Source organism: Mirounga angustirostris, unplaced genomic scaffold (genome assembly GCF_029215605.1).
Source record: "Mirounga angustirostris isolate CCGP_5_RB_7025 unplaced genomic scaffold, mMirAng1.0.hap1 SCAF_11, whole genome shotgun sequence".
NCBI lineage: Eukaryota > Metazoa > Chordata > Mammalia > Carnivora > Phocidae > Mirounga > Mirounga angustirostris.
In genome coordinates, this window is record NW_026991719.1 from 56,679,599 (window position 1) to 56,700,236 (window position 20,638).

The following is a 20,638-nucleotide window of genomic DNA, read 5'->3' on the forward strand; positions in this document are numbered from 1 at the left end:
GCATACCAAGAAAGTTCCCTAAGCTTAACTCTGAAACATGTTAGTCTTTTTTTTTTTTTTGAGATTTTATTTATTTATTTGTCAGAAAGAGAGAGAGAGAGCACAAGCAGGGGGAGTGGCAGGCAGAGGGGGAGGGAGAAGCAGGCTCCCCGCTGAGCAAGGAGCTCCATGCGAGACTCCATCCCAGGACCCTGGGATCATGACCTGAGCCGAAGGCAGGCAGACGCCTAACTGACTAGGCCACCCAGGCGTCCCAACTCTGAAACATCCCATTAGTCAGTCTAATTAGGGAGCTCTGAACCACAGTGGGATTTAGGGAGGAAGACAGAATTCTGCTAATCTCCCTGGAAAAGGCTAAGGAATCAATGTTTCTTCCCACTTGTAGGATACTTGATACCGCTTTTGTATTTGATTTTCCTAGCAACCTTTTTGATTACATTCAAAAGATTTTTTTGAGCACCTTCTATATTCAAGACCTTACGCTGAGAATCCTGGCCTTTTCCTTTAAGACACTTATGACACATTCAAGTGCATAGACATTTCTGTGATTTTCTTTTGCTTAATGTCTATCTCCTCCACTGGACTATAAGTTCAGTGAAGGCAGAAATCATCTCCATCTTCTTCCCCGCCAAATCTTCAGCACCTACGGCAGTGCCTGGCAAACAGTAGTCACTCAGTAGACAGTTACAGAAAAAAAATAATAAATCCAGAGGACTTGGGACCTGGGGACGGTCTTTAATTTTGTAAAGGCAGTGCGTAGAAGCAGCCTCTTAGCCTGAAACATAGTAGATGTTCAATAGGCATTAACTCAACTCAACGAATAATAACAGGAAACACTAACACGGTGCCTATTGTGTGCCAGGCACTATGCTACGCACTTTCCACTCATTCACTCATCTAATCCTCAGAAAAGCCCTATTACTACTATTAGTAGTAAAAGCTACTATTACTATCCCTGTTTTACAGATGGGGAAACTGAGGCACAGAAGTTCACCAACTTGTAAGCGGCAGAGCCGAGATTTGCACCCCAGCTATCCGGCTCTCAAATCCATGTCCCTAACCACTACACTGCCTTCCCACGACGAATGCTCAAACTGAGATCTAGAGAGAGAGAGAGCAATTTGCGAAGACGTCACAGGAATAACATGGTGGAGGCGGGCCTGGAACCCAGGTCTGCGCTCTGTGAAATGTTCCTCCCGCTCTATCATATGGTATCTGGCTGCTGACACAGAGCCCCTGGGAATAGAGGCGCCAGGACGGATCTGAGAAGTCTCGCTATCTGTGCAGAAAAAGGCCCAGGTTGACTGGGTAGGTCTCCGCAGAAGACAGGAGCCAAAGATCAGCATCTAGGGCAGAAACAAGTATCATCACCAGGTCTCCCTCCTTAAGCAGGGAAGTAGGTTGCTTTTCAGAGATCCTCTTGGAGGTCTCTTGGAGGTCTCTGAGAGAATGGTCTCTTTTCCTGCGCTCATTTATCAGGGACTTCCCCACACACCGCCAGAAACTCCCCAAGGCCAGATCTGCCTTGTTATAATGGAACACACGTGAAGAAAGGCTAGATGTTAGAGCGATATTAGAGAGATTAGATGGGGTGATCTGAAACCTGGTATGTGTAGGAAGCTTGGGGCGGGGTCAGGGCTGACAAAAGGGAAGACTGGAGTAAAGGTGAGGTCAAACCTCAAATCTTCAACAGCTAAAGGGGCTCCGTGATAAGAGACTAGAGCGAAGCACCTTATAATCAGCTCAGCTTTAGAGGTGCAGGCCTTCTGTTTGGGCTTCTTGCCACAGCAGAAGAACACCACGGCCATGGCCTCCCTCTCCAGACTAGATCTTCGGGAATGCCTCCAAACCCTGTCTGTCTTGCAGTGGCTCCCAGTCTACGTATTTTTAGGTGAGTGAATCCCAGGGGCTGGAGAGCACATGGGAACAGGCCAAGAAAAAGACCAGGAACCCCCAGATGAGGAAGGCTCCAAAGAGCTTATTTGGCCGGTCCCCTCTCTCTGGGAAGGACTGTGCCTCCCCACGCAGAGAGACGGCTACTGTTGAGTTCATTAGATTTCTCTCTTTCCAGCTGAGGGGCCTGAAGGCCATGAGTGAAGCTGTGGTTGTTCTGGTTTAAAGATCACCGCAGCCTTCTCAGGACTGCCCGTTCTTTTTTTATTTCAGGTCTTTATTTAAATTCCAGTTAGTTAGCACATAGTGTAATATTAGTTTCAGGAGTAGAATTTAGTGATTCGTCACTTACATATGACACCCAGGGCTAATCCCCAAAAATGCCCTCCTTCATACCTATCACCCACTTAGCCCATCTCTCTCCGACCTAGCTGGAAAGAGTCATATTCAGGGATGGGAGCAGAGGTGGCGGTGGCCTGCAGAGTTGGTGTTACTAGGGAGGCAGAAGGTGATTTTCCAGTATAAAACTATGGTGAGAAAATTCTGGGAAGTCTGGGAGCTGCCTGAGTGACTCATTAGAATTTTAATAAAGTGCCAATTGTGCGGTGGACTCAAAGCATGGCAATTATCAGTGCTGGGCAAATGGGTTGTGAGCGCTCAGCTTTTCCCAGCCAGAAACTAGTACTTCATGAGCAGCCAATTACAAGGACCAAGCTTAGAAACTGGATGGGGAGATGGGGCACCTGGGTGGCTCAGTTGGTTAAGCGACTGCCTTCGGCTCAGGTCATGATCCTGGAGTCCCGGGATCGAGTCCCGCATCGGGCTCCCTGCTCGGCAGGGAGTCTGCTTCTCCCTCTGACCCTCCTCCCTCTCATGCTCTCTCTCATTCTCTCTCTCAAATAAATAAATAAAATCTTAAAAAAAAAAAAAGAAAGAAACTGGATGGGGAGAAATGTCATCTTGAAGGCAGCCAATGCCAGTCTATGGGAGGCTATACGGTCCCTTAGAGCAGAGGGTCTTAACCACAGAAATGTTAGCAGTACCAGTGAATTTGTCACTAATAGACATCACAGGTTTGCATTTTCACATGCCAGTTGTTGCAGGCATCTCGAAATTTCATTTATGCTCATGACTACCTCAAAATTCCAGTAGTTATTGGAACCACCATTAGGTCTGGTTATTTAATGCATAAACCAAGAAGCCCAGGTCACTATATCACTTTTTTTTGTAATGTTTTGAGAATTGCATTGTAATATGATGCATTTCCTTTGTAAGTCTGTATATTTTATTTTGGGTATTTAAGATTATTCGGACAAGGGGTCTCTGGGCTTCACCAGACTGCCAACGGGGTCCGTGACCTCCAAAAGGTGATGACTTACTGAGCCTTATTGAAATCAAATCATGCTGAGCTCTTAGTCTATCTATGGCCTACCTCTAACTGTATTAAGAAAAAAAAAAGTGAGGGGGGCCTGGGTGGCTCAGTCGTTAAGTGTCTGCCTTCGGCTCAGGTCATGATCCCAGGGTCCTGGGATCGAGCCCCGCATCGGGCTCCCTGCTCTGCGGGAAGCCTGCTTCTCCCTCTCCCACTCCCCCTGCTTGTGTTCCCTCTCTCGCTGTGTCTCTCTCTGTCAAATAAATAAAATAAAATCTTTTTTTTAAAAAAAGTGATATTTTGGGGTGCCTGGGTAGCTCAGTTGTTTAAGCGACTGCCTTTGGCTCAGGTCATGATCCTGGAGTCCCGGGATCAAGTCCCGCATTGGGCTCCCTGCTCAGCAGGGAGTCTGCTTCTCCCTCTGACCCTCCCCCCTCTCGGGTGTACTCTCTCTCTCTCTCAAATGAATAAATAAATAAATAAAATCTTTTAAAAAGAAGCGATATTTCTGTAAACTTGTTTCTAGTCTTTCATATTTTCTTTTTGTTTCCCTTTGCGTTTATCTTAACTTCCTCAGACAGACCCCTTTAAAAAGTTCCAGCCCTCAATTAGGAAAATGAGGGGCACAGGAATGTCCTAAAAGACTTGGCATCACGGTGACAGCCACCATTTCAAGTCTGGATCCCAGAAAGAGTGGGCAAACATGGGGATTAGAGAGCAGGGAAAAGAGGTCCAGAGAGGAAGAACTGTGTAAGTTGATCCTATAGGGGTGGGGTCTGTCTGGCTCTTCTAGAAAGCTCTCTTCAATAAAATGTTTTCATTTTTTGACCACAAAATGATTTGTTTTTAAGTATTTTTTTTCTCTCTTCCTCTCCTCATCTCAAAGGACACTGTCTCTAGACAGGGATGAGGATAGAGGGCATATCCAACACTGAATATGTAAGGGCCCAGAGGTGAGAACCTAGGAGAACAGCCTCCTAATAATGCCCACCCCCCATCTTACTAGGCTCCCGTCATCCTGGAAGAGCTGGAGGGGTGTGGAGTGGGGATATTAGGGACCAATGATGGCACCTACGTGTCTTCAAGTGAAAACACTAATAACAGATGTGAATGTTTTGTTTCGCCTGTATTTTTGAACGTTTTTAAAAATTGTGGTAAAATGCACATAACATCCAATCAATCGTTTTAACTATTTTTAAGTGTACATTTAGAAGCATGAAATACATTCAGTGTTGTGCAACCATCACCAACAACCATCCACCTCCAGAACTCTTTTCAGCTTGTGAAACTGAAACTTCTTTACCCATTAAACAAGAACTCACCATTTCCCCTTCCCCCAGCCTCTGGCAACCACCATTCTACTTTCCATCTCTGTGAACTTGACTCCACTGGGTACTTCATATAAGTGGAATTATGCACTATTTGTTCTTTTGTGACTGGCTCATTTCACTTACCATGTCTTCGAGTTCCACCTGTGTTGTACCATGTGACAGGATTTCCTTCCTTGTTAAGGCTGAATAATATTCCATTGTGTGAGTATTGTAAATAATGCTTCTATAAACATGGGTGTTCAAATATATCTTTGAGATCCTGTTTTCAATTCTTTTGAATATATTCCCAGAAGTGGAATTGCTGGATCATATGGAAATTCCATTTTACATTTTTTTGATGAACTGCTATACTATTTTCCATAGCAGCTCCACCATTTTACATTCCCACCAACAGTGCACAAGGGGTCCAATTTCTCCACATTCTCTCCAACACTTCTTTATTTTCTGGGGGGTTTTTTTTGTTTGTTTGGTTTTTTACCAGGAACCATCCTAATGAATGTGATGATATCTCATGGTGATTTTGATTTGCATTTCCCTAATGATTAGTGATGTTGAGCATCTTTTCGTATGCCTGTCTGCTTGTTGTCCATTTGTCTCGACTACTTTTAAATTGATTATCATTCCATTTGTCTTCCTCTACTAGTTTAGACGCTAGACATCCTGTTTCTATTATTTTAGTGATTATGCTAGAAGTTACAACATGAATCCTGGGTCTTGGAGGTTACCAAGGTAGCTGTAACACCTAACAGTGTGAGATGCCCATAGAGGTGCCTAAGGATATTCACATCTATTCAAGAGTTATAGAGCAAATACTAATTATAAGACAGCGACTGTCCATGTCGATCCTACAGTGAGTCAAGTACCAACTCCTTACTATCTAGGAACAAAGATAAAGCAATCATTAATTCCACCGCTGTACACAGTTTATGCATCATGCTGGACACATACACAAGTCACTACAATGGAAGACAGACTGTAGTAAGTGAAAGAAAGGGTCACAGTGAATTAATATTAGGGTTTCAGGGGGAAAAAAACATTACACCAAGTTGAGGGGCTCAGGAAGGCAGAAAAGAGAAACAGCGAAACATGGTGAACAGGACGTGGATTCTGGAATTTGTCAAACTTGGACTACAATTAGCTGTGTGACTTCCAACAAGTATTATGATCCCTCTAAGCCTCAGTATCCCTATCCTCTCAGCTTGGTCTACAGTAAATGCTCCATATAGAAAAGTGTTCCTCCCTCCCTCCCTTCCTTGCCTCTCTCTCTTCTCTCCCTCCCTTCTTCATTTCCTTCTTCTCTTTCTCACCCGCTTTCCTTCATTCCTCTGTCTTGCTCAGAGCCTCCCTCAGTGCCTCTCCTTCCCAAATGATGTTCAGAATCATGGCTGATTATTGAGCGTCACTGAAAGTAATGGGAAACAAAATAGGGGGAAAGAGGAGAAAAAAGGGCAGACGGACAAGAAGGAGGGGAAAGGTGAGAAGAGAGGAATGGAAAGACAGTTTGCAGGAGATGTGAAATACAAATACTCATGAACCTTAGAATTAGGCAATGGCCCTGACAGCCCTCCTGAGGGCCAGCTTCCATTAGAGGATGACTCTCCATCTGTCTCTTCTTTTCTGGGCTTATATCACCATCTACCTAAACTGTTGCAATATCCTCTTTCCTGGCCCTCTACCTCCTACTTTCTACCCTTTCCAGTCTATTCCACTGCTTGCTTCCAGTAGAGCCTTTAGAAAACATCTTTGATTACAGCCCTCTCCTGCTCAAAAATAGTGTTTTCCCACTGCCTACTCAGTGAAGTACAAATGTGTTAGCCTGGGCATTCAAGGCCCTCCTCCACTCTCTGGCTCTAACCTTTTACCAGCTCATCACCCTACTCTTCCCCTATATGAAGCTTGTGTTCCAGGCAGGCTATTCACAGAACAAATGTAAAGGGTACTCTCCCACTCCTTCACCTCTGCTCTGACTATTCCCTCCACTAGAAAGATGCTTTGATCATTCTTGCTGGACTAATCATGGACAACCCCTCCTTTGAGATATTGCTGAAGTCATGTTTTCTCTGCAACATTTCCTAGACAACCCAAGACTACATCACCTCTGAAAGTCCGAAGCAATTTGTAAAAATAGGTTAGGTAACAGCCCTTATATCCTTTGCCCCCTCTATCCAATAAGCCCCATGAGAACAGGAGCCAGGTCTTGTCATGGTTATATTTCTCACAAAACCAGGCTTGACATTACATTAATGATTCTGGGGCACCTGGGTGGCTCAGTCAGTTGAGCGTCTGCCTTCGGCTCAGGTCAAGATCTCAGGGCCCTGGGATTGAGCCCCGCGTCAGGCTCCCTTCTCTCTCTACTCCCTGCTCATGCTCTCTCTTGCTATCTCTATCTCTCTCTCAAATAAATAAAATCTTTTAAAAAAATAAAATAAATTGATGATTATTCTAGATTCCTTCTTCCTCAGTAGAGACCTTAAGTCCATCTCTTGTTCTTTTTTCTCTCTCCTGGTCATCCTTTTGTTTTGTTTTGTTTTTTGTTTGTTTTGTTTTGTGTGTGTTTCGGTTTTGGTTTGTTTTTTGTTTTGTTTGTTTTTTTAGGCCTTCCTTCTTTCTCTGGTTTCTGATACTACATAAAATAGGACACAGTCTTGGGAGTCAGACGGGCCAGGTCTGCCACTTGCTTGCTATGTGACCTTGTGCAAGTAAGTCACTTTATTTTTTACGTGACCTTCACAAGTAAGTCATTCATTCTCCCCCATTGTAGAAACAGAACATAATATCTGCCTCTAACGACTATTGTGAAGATCAAAGAGGCAAAAAAAAAAATCCTCAATAGATGTTCATTTTCTTCCTTTCTGTTATAGAAATTGACATTATTTGGAGCCCAGCCACCCCACCTCATAAGACACTGCCAACCTTGCCATTTGATCAACAGAAGAATGACAATCACTTTTGAGACAGGCACCTTAAGTTCTGACTTCATTACACCTTCAGGAAGAATAACAAGTAACTAGATCCTAGAAAATTAGGCAAACAGAGACTTTGATACATTCCCAGTCTTCCCACAGGCTCCTTCAAGGCACCATTCATTCATCCCCTACATCTGATCAACTGCCAAACTCTGAAATTTCTCCCTCCTAGTACCTTTCAAATTGGTTTGATAAATAGTAACCTACTTCACGTTCCCATTGCCTCTCATCTAAATTACTGCAACTCTTAGCTGATTCCCTGCCTGCAGTTTCTCTTGCTACCAGTTATCCCAAATTATCTTCCTGATACACAGATATGATCATGCTGTTCCTCTGCTTAGTAACTTTCACTGGCTTCATCTTCCCTCTAGCATCAGGCCTAATCTCCCCAGCTTCCTTCCCAGTTCCATCATCTCCTACCCCATGGTTTCCCATGCTCCCTGTACTTTTGCAGGTTATGGTGTTATAGGCCTCGGACTCCTCCATCTACAGGTCTTTGAGTTCTTCCTCATGCATGGAAGGCCTTTTCTCCACTAATCTCTCTGTCAAAATCCTGCTCTTCCTCCAAAATCCAACTTAAATCTTACCCTTTACAAAAAGCTTTTTTCTAGGTTCCCCAGTAGTAGGGAATGGTCTTCTGCTTGGGTTCCCATAGAATGACATTTGAGGGGCTCCTGGGTGGCTCAGTCGGTTAAGCATCTGTCTTCGGCTCAGGTCGTGATCCCAGGGTCCTGGGATCAAGTCCCATGTCGTCGGGCTCCCTGCTGAGGAGCCTGCTCCTCCCTTTCCCTCTGCCCCTCCCCACCACGCGTTCTCGCAATCTGTCTTGCTCTCTCAAATAAATAAAACCTTTTTTAAAAAATGACATTTGAACCCTGACTTATATAGTTTTCACCCCCTGGAATGTATCCATTATTTATGGTATCAATCTTCCCCACTAGAATGTGAGTTCCTGGAAGACAAAAACATTCTTTTCTACCTGTATTAATATGAGTTAACACACACAGAGTGTCTAAAATAGTTCTTGGCACAAATGCTATGGACTTTTTCCCTAAAGCTTGGAGTTATTTTCCCCAAAGCTTGCACTCTGAGCCTCACTTTTTTCATATTTAAAATGAGGATAATAAAATTACCTACCTGGGGTGCCTGGGTGGCTCAGTCGGTTAAGCCTCTAACTCTTGGTTTCAGCTCAGGTCATGATCCCAGGGATCGTGGGATCAAGCCCTGCATCGGGCTCCATGCTCAGCGTGGAGTGAGCTTGGGATTCTTTCCCTCTTCCTCTCCCTCCCCCTCTACCCCTCCACCCTCTTTCTAAAATAAATAAATGAATAAAGTCTTTTTAAGGAAGGCACATGTTGTGATGAGCACTGGGTGTTATACGCAACTAATGAATCGTTGAACACTACATCAAAAACTAATGATGTACTATATGCTGGCCAGCTGAACATAATAAAAATAAATAAATAAAAATAAAAACATAAGAAGGTTAAGAAAAAAGAAAAGAGAAAGGACCCAAAGAAATAAAATTTTAAAAAATAATAAAAAAAATAGAAGAAGAAGAAAGATCACAAATCAATAATGTAACCTTCCGGGGTGCCAGGGTGGCTCAGTCAGTTAAGCATCTGACTTTGGCTCAGGTCCTGATCTCATGGTCCTGAGATGGAGCCCCGCATCAGGCTCCTCACTCAGCTGGGAATCTGTTTCTCTGCCTCTCCCTCCCTCGCCCTCTGCCCCTCCCTCCCTCATGCGCGTTCTCTCTCGCTCGCTCTCTCTCTCTCAAATAAATAAATACATCTTTAAGAAGGAAAGAAAATTATCTACCTCTCAGGGTTGTGAGAGAATTAAATGAAATAATGTATATTAAGTGCTGAACAGAGTGCTTATTAATAATAAATGCTCAATACATGGTATCAATGACCACATGTATATTATTTTCATCATTTCCTTATTTATTCTCTTCACCTTCCTTCTTGCAGTCCCCAACCATGTCCCCATGGCTTCTAGCACAGAGATTTCACATGAAGTGTCCTCCAAGTTTGTTGGATTATTAAATTACATTTTATTTCCACAAGTTCTTATATTTATGGTTAATGTAGATCTAATAAGTAATCACAAAGTCACAGGAATTCATCTGTGATAAACTAACCACATTCTTGGATTTCTAAAGGCTGTGGGCCAGCCACTTAGGACACTGGATTTTTGCTTCACCCTGGCTGCTTGCCTATAGCATTCCACACACATACACACCTTGGAACCCCAGAAGGCCTTTCCTTGTCTGGAATAAGAGCATTAGTGGTTTTTGTCCCTGTTAGCTTTCATCTGCTGCTTGGTGAATTTTGAAATAAGAACTTCTCCATGAGTTACAATTTAATGTAACAAATATTTATCATGAGTCATCTCCCTGTGCTTGGCACTGTGCTAAAGGCTGTTTTCAAGGAGCTTACTGTCTAATAGGGAGAGGGCCAGACATATGAGTTACTAACTACACAAGCAGCAGAATGAAACAGGACCAAAGAGAAGCGTAAGTAATGTGCCGTAGGTGTGTGGAAGAGGGAACCCTTAATTCCAAGCACAGAATCACCAAAAATATCATTTAAGGGGGTATCATTTCAGCTAATCCTTGAAGGCTGAGAGAATTTTGATAGGCAGAAAGCTGAGGAGAGGATAGTCAGAATAAAGCAACAGCATCTCCAAAGGCAGAGATGTGAAAATGCACGGTGGGTTAAGGGACTGGGGAGTAGACTAAAGTGGCTGCGCTTCTGTTTCCCCTATTTCAGCCATTCGCATCCCATCCTCTGTTTTTTTCCACAGCTGGCTGCTACCTGTGCTATTATGGCTTACCATTTTTTCCAAATTGACTCATTGCTGTTACCGAAATAAAAGATTTGTTTATTCATTTGAGAGAGAGAAAGTGAGAACATGAGCAGGAGGGTGAGAGGGAGAGTGCGGAGTGTGCTTGGGATTCTTTCCCTCTTCCTCTCCTTCCCCCTCTACCCCTCCACCCTCTTTCTAAAATAAATAAATGAATAAAGTCTTTTTTTTTAAGATTTTATTTATTTGACAGAGAGAGAGAGACAGCTAGAGAGGGAACACAAGCAGGGGGAGTGGGAGAAGGAGAAGCAGGCTTCCCGCCGAGCAGGGAGCCCGATGCGGGGCTCGATGCGGGGCTCGATGCGGGGCTCGATCCCAGGACCCTGGGACCATGACCTGAGCCGAAGGCAGACGCTTAACGACTGAGCCACCCAGGCGCCCCATGAATAAAGTCTTTTTAAGGAAGGCACATGTTGTGATGAGCACTGGGTGTTATACGCAACTAATGAATCGTTGAACACTACAGCAAAAACTAATGATGTACTATATGCTGGCTAACTGAACATACTAAAAAAATAAATAAAAATAAAAATAAAAACATAGGAAGGTTAGAAAAAAAGAAATAAAATTTTAAAAAATAATAAAAAAAATAGAAGAAGAAGAAAGATCACAAATCAATAATGTAACCTTCTGGGGTGCCAGGGTGGCTCAGTCAGTTAAGCATCTGACTTTGGCTCAGGTCATGATCTCATGGTCCTGAGATGGAGCCCCGCATCAGGCTCCTCATTCAGTCAAGCAGACTCCGTGCTAAATGCAGAGCCTGACGCGGGGCTCAATCCCAGGACCCCAAGATCATGACCTGAGCTAAAACTAAGAGTTGGACACTTAACAGGCTGAGCCACACAGGTGCCCCTAAATTAATGTGTTTTAACAGAAATTTTATATTACTACCATAAGTTCACTTTTATTCACTGTACATTAAATTAATTTTCCATCCGTATACCACCTCAGACCACCTAGCATACCTACAGTGGTATGGGAACAATGCTTTGAGAAATAGTGGGCTAGAGCATAAGCAGTTTCAGGACAGGTAGTGAGAGATGAGGCTAGGAAGGTGTGTGGGGATAGTCCATGGAGGGCCTCATACGTCAGGATAACATGTTTAGACTTTTTTCTGCCAGCAGTGGGAAAATATTGAAGGTTTCTAAGGCAAACAGCATTATGACTGTGCTTTAAAAAAAAAAAAAAATCTGGCAGTAGCATGGGAAATGGACCAGAAGCGAAGACACCAGCAGGCAAAAAGAGCAGACTAAAGACTGCAGTCCAGACCAGAGGAGGTCGAGCCTTCAACCATAGCAGTAGCAATGGAGATAGAAGCAGGAGAATGAATGGAAGAGAGATTTTTTTGGAAAGGGAAAGAAGTCAAAGAGAGCTCCAAAATATTGCAATGGTGACATTTATTTTGAGGCCAAAACGATGAATAGGAACTAGCCAGGAAAGAGCTGAGGAAGGATTCTTCCAGGTGAAAGGGATAGCATGCGCAGAAGCCCAGAGGCTAGAGAGCAGAATGGTTGGAGGAACAGACACAGCAGGATGGTGGAATGCAGAAAACAAGGGGGTGGCCAGGGGCTCCACCACAGAGTGCCTTCGAAACCAAGATTACAAGACCTTAAGAGCCTTCACCTTAGGAGTCATTGGAAGCCACGTTTGATGTTGAATTATTAAATTACCATTTATTCCCAAACCTTCTTATATTTACAGTCAATTTAGACCCAGTAAGTAATTTCAAAGCTACAGAAATGCCTCTTTGACAAGCCAGTCATGTTCTTGGTTAAATGCTGTACAGCGACAGTCAGATTTGCATTTAGCATGCTCGCTGCATCGGGGCCTAAATGGAAGCGGGGAGCCTATTTAGAAGACATTGAAGGGGCGCCTAGGTGGCTCAGTCAGTTAAGCAGCTGCCTTTGGCTCAGGTCATGATCCCAGGTCCTGGGATCGAGTCCCCGCATCAGGCTCTCTGCTCAGTGGGGAGTCTGCTTTCCTCCCTCTGCCTGCTCATGCTCTCTCTCACTCGTTCTCTCTGTCTCAAATAAATAAAATCTTTAAAAAAAAAAAGATTTAGAAGACATTGAAAGTCATCTAGGAAAGATAATGGTGGCTTGGACTGGGTGGTAGCATGAAAGTGGAGAATAGAATCATTTGAAAGGTGTTTGGAAAACAGAGCTGCCAGGAATTGGTAACTGACTAAAGGGAAAAATAATTAGAGCTTAGAGGTTAAGGTGCAGCCTCCGGAGTAAAACAGTCTGAGTTCTCAACCCTGGCTCACCCACAAGCTAGCTTTGTGGCCTCAGGTAGTTATTTAACCTCTCTAAACCTGGGCTCCTCATGTATTAAATGAGATTAGTTGCTGTCTTAATGGAGTTTTTCTGAAGATTAAATAAACTATGCATGTAAAATGCTTAGTTTTCCATGATGAGTGTACAGTAAATATTGGCTATTACTGTATGGGGAAAGTGAGCAGGTAAGATGAATCAAAGATATTTTGAAGAAAGGACACACTTAAGTTCATATTGGTACCATCTTTAACTTAAGCTAGTAATCAATAGTAATTGGAGGCTTTACAAGTTGAAATTTATTTTTTTAAGCCAGGACCAGGGTTAAAAGGGTCGATTTACCAAGAAGATATAACTATCCAAATGTAGATGCACCCAACAATAGAGCTTCAATATATATGAAGTAAAAGCTGGCAGAACTGAAAAGAAAAATAGACAAACTAACAATGATATTTGGAGACTTCCTCAAAAACCATAGACAACCAAAAGTCACACAAGATGAAATAGATAACCCATAACTATTAATTAAATTAAATTTATAAGTTTGGAAAATAAGAAACCTTCCAAAACAGAAAACGGCAGGCCCAGCTGGTTTCAACAGCAAATTCTACCAAACATTTTAAAGAAGATATATCACAGATTCTACACAACCTTTCCCAGAAAATAAAAAGAAGGAAGAAACACTTGCCAACTCATTTATGAGGCCAGACCCTGATACCAAAACTAGACAAAGACGGTCCAAGAAAGAAAACTATAGACCAATATTCCTCATAAATATAAATGCAGGGACGCCTGGGTGGCTCAGTTGGTTAAGCGACTGCCTTCGGCTCAGGTCATGATCCTGGAGTCCCTGGATCGAGTCCCGCATCGGGCTCCCTGCTCGGCGGGGAGTCTGCTTCTCCCTCTGACCCTCCCGACCCTCCCCCCTCTCATGCTCTCTCTCTCTCAGTCTCTCTCTCAAATAAATAAATAAAATCTTTAAATATATATATATATAAATGCAAAAATCCTCAAACACTAGCAAATTGAATCCAGCAATACAAAGCATAATATACCACAGCCAAGTGGGCTTTATCCCAGGAATGCAAGTGAAAATATTTGAAAATCAATATAAACTACCATATTAACAAAGGAAGAGAAAACACATGATCATATCAACTGATGTAGACAAAGCATTTGACAAAATTCCATTTCAATCATGATAAAACCTCTCAGCAAACTAGGAATAAAAGGAAACTTCCTCAATAAACTTCCTGATAAAGAGCATCTATAAAAAACCATGTAGCTAACATCATATTTGATGAAAGACTGAAAGCTTTCTCCCTAAGACTGGCAGCAAAGCAAGGATGTCCACTCTCACCATTTGTACTCAACATCATACTAAAAGTCATAGCAAGTGTAGTAAGACAAGAAGAAGGAAAAATAAGAAAAGCATACAAATTGAAAAATAAGAAAAAAAACTGCCCTAATTTCTGAATGATATGATTGTCTGTAGAAAATCTCAAGGAATCTATTAAAAACACACGCACACACACAAACTCCAAGAACTAGCAAAGGAGGTTAGCCAAGTTACAAGATACAAGATCACACATAAAAATCAATCATGGGCGCTTGGGTGGCTCAGTCGTTAAGCATCTGCCTTTGGCTCAGGTCATGATCCCAGGGTCCTGGGATCGAGCCCCGCATCGGGCTCCCTGCTCGGCGGGAAGCCTGCTTCTCCCTCTCCCACTCCCCCTGCTTGTGTTCCCTCTCTTGCTGTGTCTCTCTCTGTCAAATAAATAAAATCTTAAAAAAAAAAAAAAGAATCTACATTTTAGGGGCACCAGGGTAGCTCATTTAAACGTCTGCCTTGGGGCGCCTGGGTGGCTCAGTTGTTAAGCGTCTGCCTTCGGCTCAGGTCATGGTCCCAGGGTCCTGGGATCGAGCCCCGCATCAGGCTCCCTGCTCGGCGGGAAGCCTGCTTCTCCCTCTCCCACTCCCCCTGCTTGTGTTCCTGCTCTCGCTGTCTCTCTCTCTTCAAATAGATAAATAAAATCTTTTTTAAAAAAATCAATCACATTTCTATATACTAGCAGAAAACAGTTGAAAATAGAAATTTAAGGGGCGCCTTGGTGGCTCAGTTGGTTCAGTGTCTGACTCTTGATTATGGCTCAGGTCATGATCTCAGGGTCATGAGACTGAGCCCAGTGTCAGGCTCTGTGCTCAGCATGGAGTCTGCTTGAGAGTCTCTCTCTCCCTCTGCCCCTACCCCCACTCACACTCTAAATAAATAAATAAATAAACAAACAAATAAAGTATTTTTAATAATCAAAGAATAGACACAGTTTACATAAAATATGTCAGTTTTAGCTTCCACATTGTTGTCCCCACACACATCAAAATATGGTATCATTTTGCTCAACCTGTAGCATGTGACCACAGCGGTAGCCAGGCCAATTCATTTGGCTCACCATGATGGGGATGGAACATGGTGCCTGTGTCTATTAATCAAGCTTTGAAATGTGCACCCCATGGGACACTCACCCCACAGTAGTTTCCTTAATGTAGGATTAATTACAGTCAACATTGCTAATGCATGGAGGTAAGTACAGGATTATGTTTCAGTTTTTATAAATATTCCTTTATCAATAGATTCACAATTTAAATATCTTCAAATGTTTTTAGTAATTTTATTTTTTTAAGATTATTTATTTGAGAGAGAGAGAGGGAGTGTGCATGAGCGGGGTTGGGGGGGTGGGCGGAGGGAGAGGGAGAAGCAGACTCCCCGCTGAGCAGGGAGCCTAATTTGAGGCTCCATCCCAGGACCCTGGGATCATGACCTGAGCCGAAGGCAGATGCTTAACGACTGAGCCACTCAGGCGCCCCTATTTTTAATCATTTTCAATCATCAAGCACGGCAGACAACATGGGCTACTCTATTCTGGAATGCCCCCTTGAGAACCTGTAGCCACAGCTGGCAGATCTCAATGGTACCGTGGGCCACTCTTGTACCAGAGGTTGGCCACAGACATTTCAGGGCCGTCCTTACTGGCCCGTCACAATCAGGCCACGTTCCGGAGCTCCCCACTCTGCCCATCAATCAGGTGTCATGGTAGTAAGTCTCTTGACTCGACATTCTCCACCAGTGGACTCCAAGAGATCGACTTACCTGTAGTGTTCAGCAGGGTCTGAACCCCCATTTTAGAAATGGGAAGTCGGATGACCTATGGGATGCAATTAATTCCCAGGACAACTGTGGTGCTCCAAAAAGTCAGGGTTAGGCAGGATGGATATATGCTTGTTCAAAAAAAGGTAACAAAGACAGTGATCGTCATGGTAGGATACATTTGCCTAGTATACCTGTATGCTTCTCAAGTGGAGCACCAGTTGCTCCAGGCCCCATCCCTGGGCTGTGCTCTCCTGCAGTACTCTAAAAAGTACTCCCCACAGTGCACCGAGCAGCTGAAGTACTTATCATATATTTGCTCTTAACAGAAAAAATATCTTTTAACTTCATATTAGCTTTTTAAGTGGTTAATCCGCTACCTTTATTATATATTTGCACTTGTTGGTAGATTTTTACTTTCGCATGTTTTCATATTCCTAGTTAGTGCCTTTTCTTTTCAGCTTAAAGAAGTCCCTTTAACATTTTTTGTAAGGCCAGTTTAGTAGTGATCAAATCCCTTAATTTTGCTTGTGTAAAAAACTCTCTACCACTCCTTCAATTCTGAATGATAACCTTGCCAGGTAGAGTTTTCTTGGTTGAACGTTTCTCCCTTTCACCACTTCGGTTTTATTTGCTTGTTTTCTTTTTTCACTGAAGATTAATTAACATCCAGTGTTACATTAGTTTCAGGTGTACAATATAATGATTCGGCAATTCTATACGTTATTCATTACTCAAGATAAATGTACTCTTGATCTTTTTATCCATTTCAACCCACCCCCCGCTCATCTCCCCTATGGTGACCACCAGTTTGTTCTCTGTATTTAAGAGTCTCTTTTTTGTTGGTATCTTTTTTCTTTGTTCGTTTGTTTTGTTTCTTAAATTCCACATATGAGTGAAATCATATGGTACTTGTTTTTTTTTGACGGACTTCTTTCACTTAGCATGATACCTTCCAGGTCCAGCCATGTTACAAATGGCAAGATCATGTATAGATGCACATATACATACATACATATAACATCTTCTTTATCTATTCATCTATGGATGGACCCTTAGGTTGCTTCTCTATCTTGCCTATTGTAAATAATGCTGCAGTAAACATAGGGGTGTATATATCTTTTCCAATTAGTGTTTCTCATTTCCTTTGAGTAAATACCCAGTAGTGGAATTACTGGATCATATGGTAATTCTATTTTTAATTTTCTAAGGAACTTCCATACTGTTTTCCACAGTGGCTACACCAATTTGCATTCCCACCAACAGTGGAATGTTGTCTTCTCCACATCTCTGCCAACACTTGCTATTTCTTGTCTTTTTTATTCTAGTCATTCTGACAGGTATAGGGTGATATCTCATTGTGGTTTTGATTTGCATTTCCCTGATGATCAGTGATGTTGAGCATCTTTTCGTGTGTCTGTTGGCCGTCTGTATGTCTTCTTTGGAAAAATGCTTATTCATGCCCTCTGCCCATTTTTTATTTGGATTATTTTTTGGTGTTGAGTTATGTAAGTTCTTTATATATTTTGGATATTAACTTTTTAGCGGATATGTCATTTGCAAATTTCTTCTCTCATTCAGTAGGTTGTCTTAATGTTTTATTGATTGTTTCCTTTGCTGTGCAAAAGCTTTTTATTTTGATGTAGTCCCAATAGTTTATTTTTGCTTTTGTTTCCCTGGCCTTAGGAGATGTATCTAGAAAAATGTTGCTATGACTCATGCCAGAGATATTACTGCCTGTGTTCTCTTCTAGGACTTTGATGGTCATGTCTCACATTTAGGTCTTTAATCCATTTTAAGTTTATTTTTGTGTATGGTGTTGGAAAGTGGTCCAGTTTCATTCTTTTGCATGTAGCTGTCCAGTTTTCCCAGCATCATTTGTTGATGAGACTCTTTTCCTCCTTGTATATTCTTGTCTCCTGTGTTATAGATTAACTGACCATATTAGCATGGATTTATTTCTGGGCTCTCTATCCTATTCCATTGATCTATGTGTCTATTTTTGTGCCAAGACCATACTGTTTTGATTACTACAGCTTTGTAGTATCTTGGAATCTGAGATTGTAATATCTCCAGCTCTTTTCTTCAAGATTACTTTGGCTATTCTCTCTGTTTTTAATACTCTCTCTTTATCTAACTTCTGACATTTTAATTATAATGTGTGTTGATATAGATTTCTTTGGGTTTATCTTATTTGGAACTCTTTGCTTCTTAGAGTTGAGTGTCTATTTCCCTCCCTAGGTTATGGAGGTCTTCAGCCATTATTTTCTCAAATAAGTTTTCTTCCCCTTTCTCTCTCTCTTCTCCTTTTGGGACCCATATAATGCAAATGTTAGTCTGCTTGATATTGTTCCATAAATCCCTTAAGCTACCTTTACTTGTTTTCACTTTTTTCTCTTTGCTGCTTGGTGTTAGTTTTTCTGCCCTATGAAATTGACTGATCCTTTACTCTGCTTTACCTAGTCCGCTGTTGAGCCCCTCTACTGTATTTTCCAGTTCAGTTATTGTATTCCTCAGCCCCATGACTTCTGTTTGGTACTTTATTATTTTTTCTATCTCATTGCTGAAGCTCTCCTGTGTTTGTTCATTCTTCTCAATTTCAGTGAGCATTTTTATGGCCATTACTTTGAATTCTTTATCAGGTAGATTATCTCCATTTTTAAGGCTTTTTTCCCTGAGTTTTTGTCTTGTTCTTTCACTTGGAACATATTCCTCTGTCTTCATTTTGCTTGACCCTCTATGATTGTTTCTATGTAACAGCTATCTCTCCCAAGCTATCTCTCCCAGTCTTAAAGAGTGGCCTTGTGTGGGAGATTAAATTTATCATTCAGCCTTTCTCTAGCTTTTGGTTGTTCCTCAGACCTTTATAATTGTTTAAGTAGCCTGATTTGTTCTTGATAGGTTCCAGTTGTTGCGGGTAGACCAATACTTGTCAGTGTTCCAAAGAGAGAGATCTCAGACAGTTTAGTTTCATGCTAATTATAAACCAGATCTTCAGGCAACAGTTTTAAGGTAGGCAAATATATACAGTCTTGTGAGTCTATAATATAAACTCTGCCGATATCCAGACAAGAAGCTCTGGAGGTGTCCCCTGGGCAACAGCTGCAAAAATTGTGGCTTTAGGTTTTAAGTTCCTGCCTGAGTGGTATCAGCCAGCTGTGGGGAGGAAAAGGGAGGGCACTAACATGGTGTCTCCCTGTCTGTATTCCCTGGGGGGTTCATCCGTAGCCCCTGGATGTGTGGCAAACCTGAAGCTTGCCCCTCATTCTGAAGCTTCAGGACAAGAAAATAAAACTTTTTCACATGAAGACTAGGCATTTGTTTCAGTCTGCTGTTTGTGCAGTGCCCTGTGGGTGGTAGCCTGCCAAAGACTCTCTCTCCAATTGATTTGGACTTGTGGGGCCCAGAAATGCATTTCCCCTGGCCAAGAGAGCCAGGTGCTCAAGGGGTGTCCTTTGTATGGGCTGCATGTGCTTGCTGGCTGTGGCTTGGTGGGCCATGATTGTGGCACATGGGGGTGGGGCACTTGGCCAGCCCAGCTGCAGTGGGGTAGGCTGCACCTGCAGTGCATGGGGGGCAGGTGGCAGTCCTACCGGAGCTAGCATGCTAGAGGTAGGGTGTGAAAAAATCACCTGCTAGTATCAACACCAACAAAGCAGGAGAATTCAAAAATGACACCGACTGGTGCCTCCGTCCTTGGAGAGCATTCAAACAGGTTTCTTTTTCTCCAGCAGGTGCTTTAAGATGAATACGTGAGACTCCTCCACATTTGGTCCAGGCGCCTTTCAGAGTGTTGCTTTGGTGCTGGGTCCCAGGGCAAGCAGGTCTGTGTGCAGGCCCTTTTAAGAGTGAATTTTCCATTTCCTATCATTCTCCTTGAAGTAAACCCTGTTGGTTTTCAAGACCAGACACTTCGGGGTCTCATCTCTCTGGTGCAATTCCCAAGGGTTGGGAGGCCTGAAAGGAGGCACAAACCCCTGACTCCTTAGGGACGAGCTCCAGATTATAAGACCCCCTCCCAACTGTGGGTCACTCTTCCTGAATGTGGGGGTTTCTTGCTAGACTGTGTCTCCACCTCTCCTACCTATATCAGTGTGGCTCTTTTATCCTTTGTCATAGAGGCCCCGATCAGCTAGCTTTCAGGTCCTTTCCAGAGGGAATTGTTCCTTGTGTAGCTGCAGAGTTGTTGTGTTCATGGGAGAAGGTGAGTTTAAGATCCTTCTATACCACATCTTGAACCCTCCTATGGCCAACTGATCTTTGAGAGAGATGCAAGAGCATTTCAATGGAGGAAGGGTAGTCTTTTAAACAAATGATGTTGGAACAACTGGATATCCATATGTACTATATGAACCTTGATCAAAAGCTCACATCTTACTAAAAAAAATAACGCAAAATGGATCACAGACATAAATGTAAAATACAAACTGTGAAACTTTTAGTAAAAAACATAGAAGAAAACCTTCATGACCTTAAGTGAGGTAAAAAGTTCTTAGATTTTTACATCAAAAGCACAATCTGTAAAGGGGAAAAATAATAAATTTGAATTCATCAAAATTAAAAGCTTTTGCTCTAAGAGAGACCCTGTTAAGAGAACAATATAAAAAAATAAACACAGACTGGGAGAAAATGTCTGCAAATCGCATATCCAACAAAGAACTTGTATCCAGAATGTATAAAGACCTCTTAAATCTCACCAGTAAAAACAAAACAAAACAAAAAGACCCAATTGAAAAATGGACCAAAGTGAAATAAAGATGTCCTCACCAAAGAGGGTATACAGAAGG

General features: G+C 42.5%; 1 protein-coding gene across 1 annotated transcript in view; it reads left to right on the top strand.

Annotated features, from left to right (window-relative positions):
* Positions 1-243: 243 nt before the first annotated feature.
* The window catches only part of DGAT2L6 (diacylglycerol O-acyltransferase 2 like 6), a 29,163-nt gene continuing 8,768 nt past the window's right edge, over positions 244-20,638 (top strand). Inside the window, exon 1 of the mRNA XM_064574204.1 lies at positions 244-1,891. Coding sequence (XP_064430274.1) covers positions 1,807-1,891 — 85 coding nt within the window. The 5' untranslated portion in view covers positions 244-1,806. The remainder of the gene's footprint in view (positions 1,892-20,638) is intronic.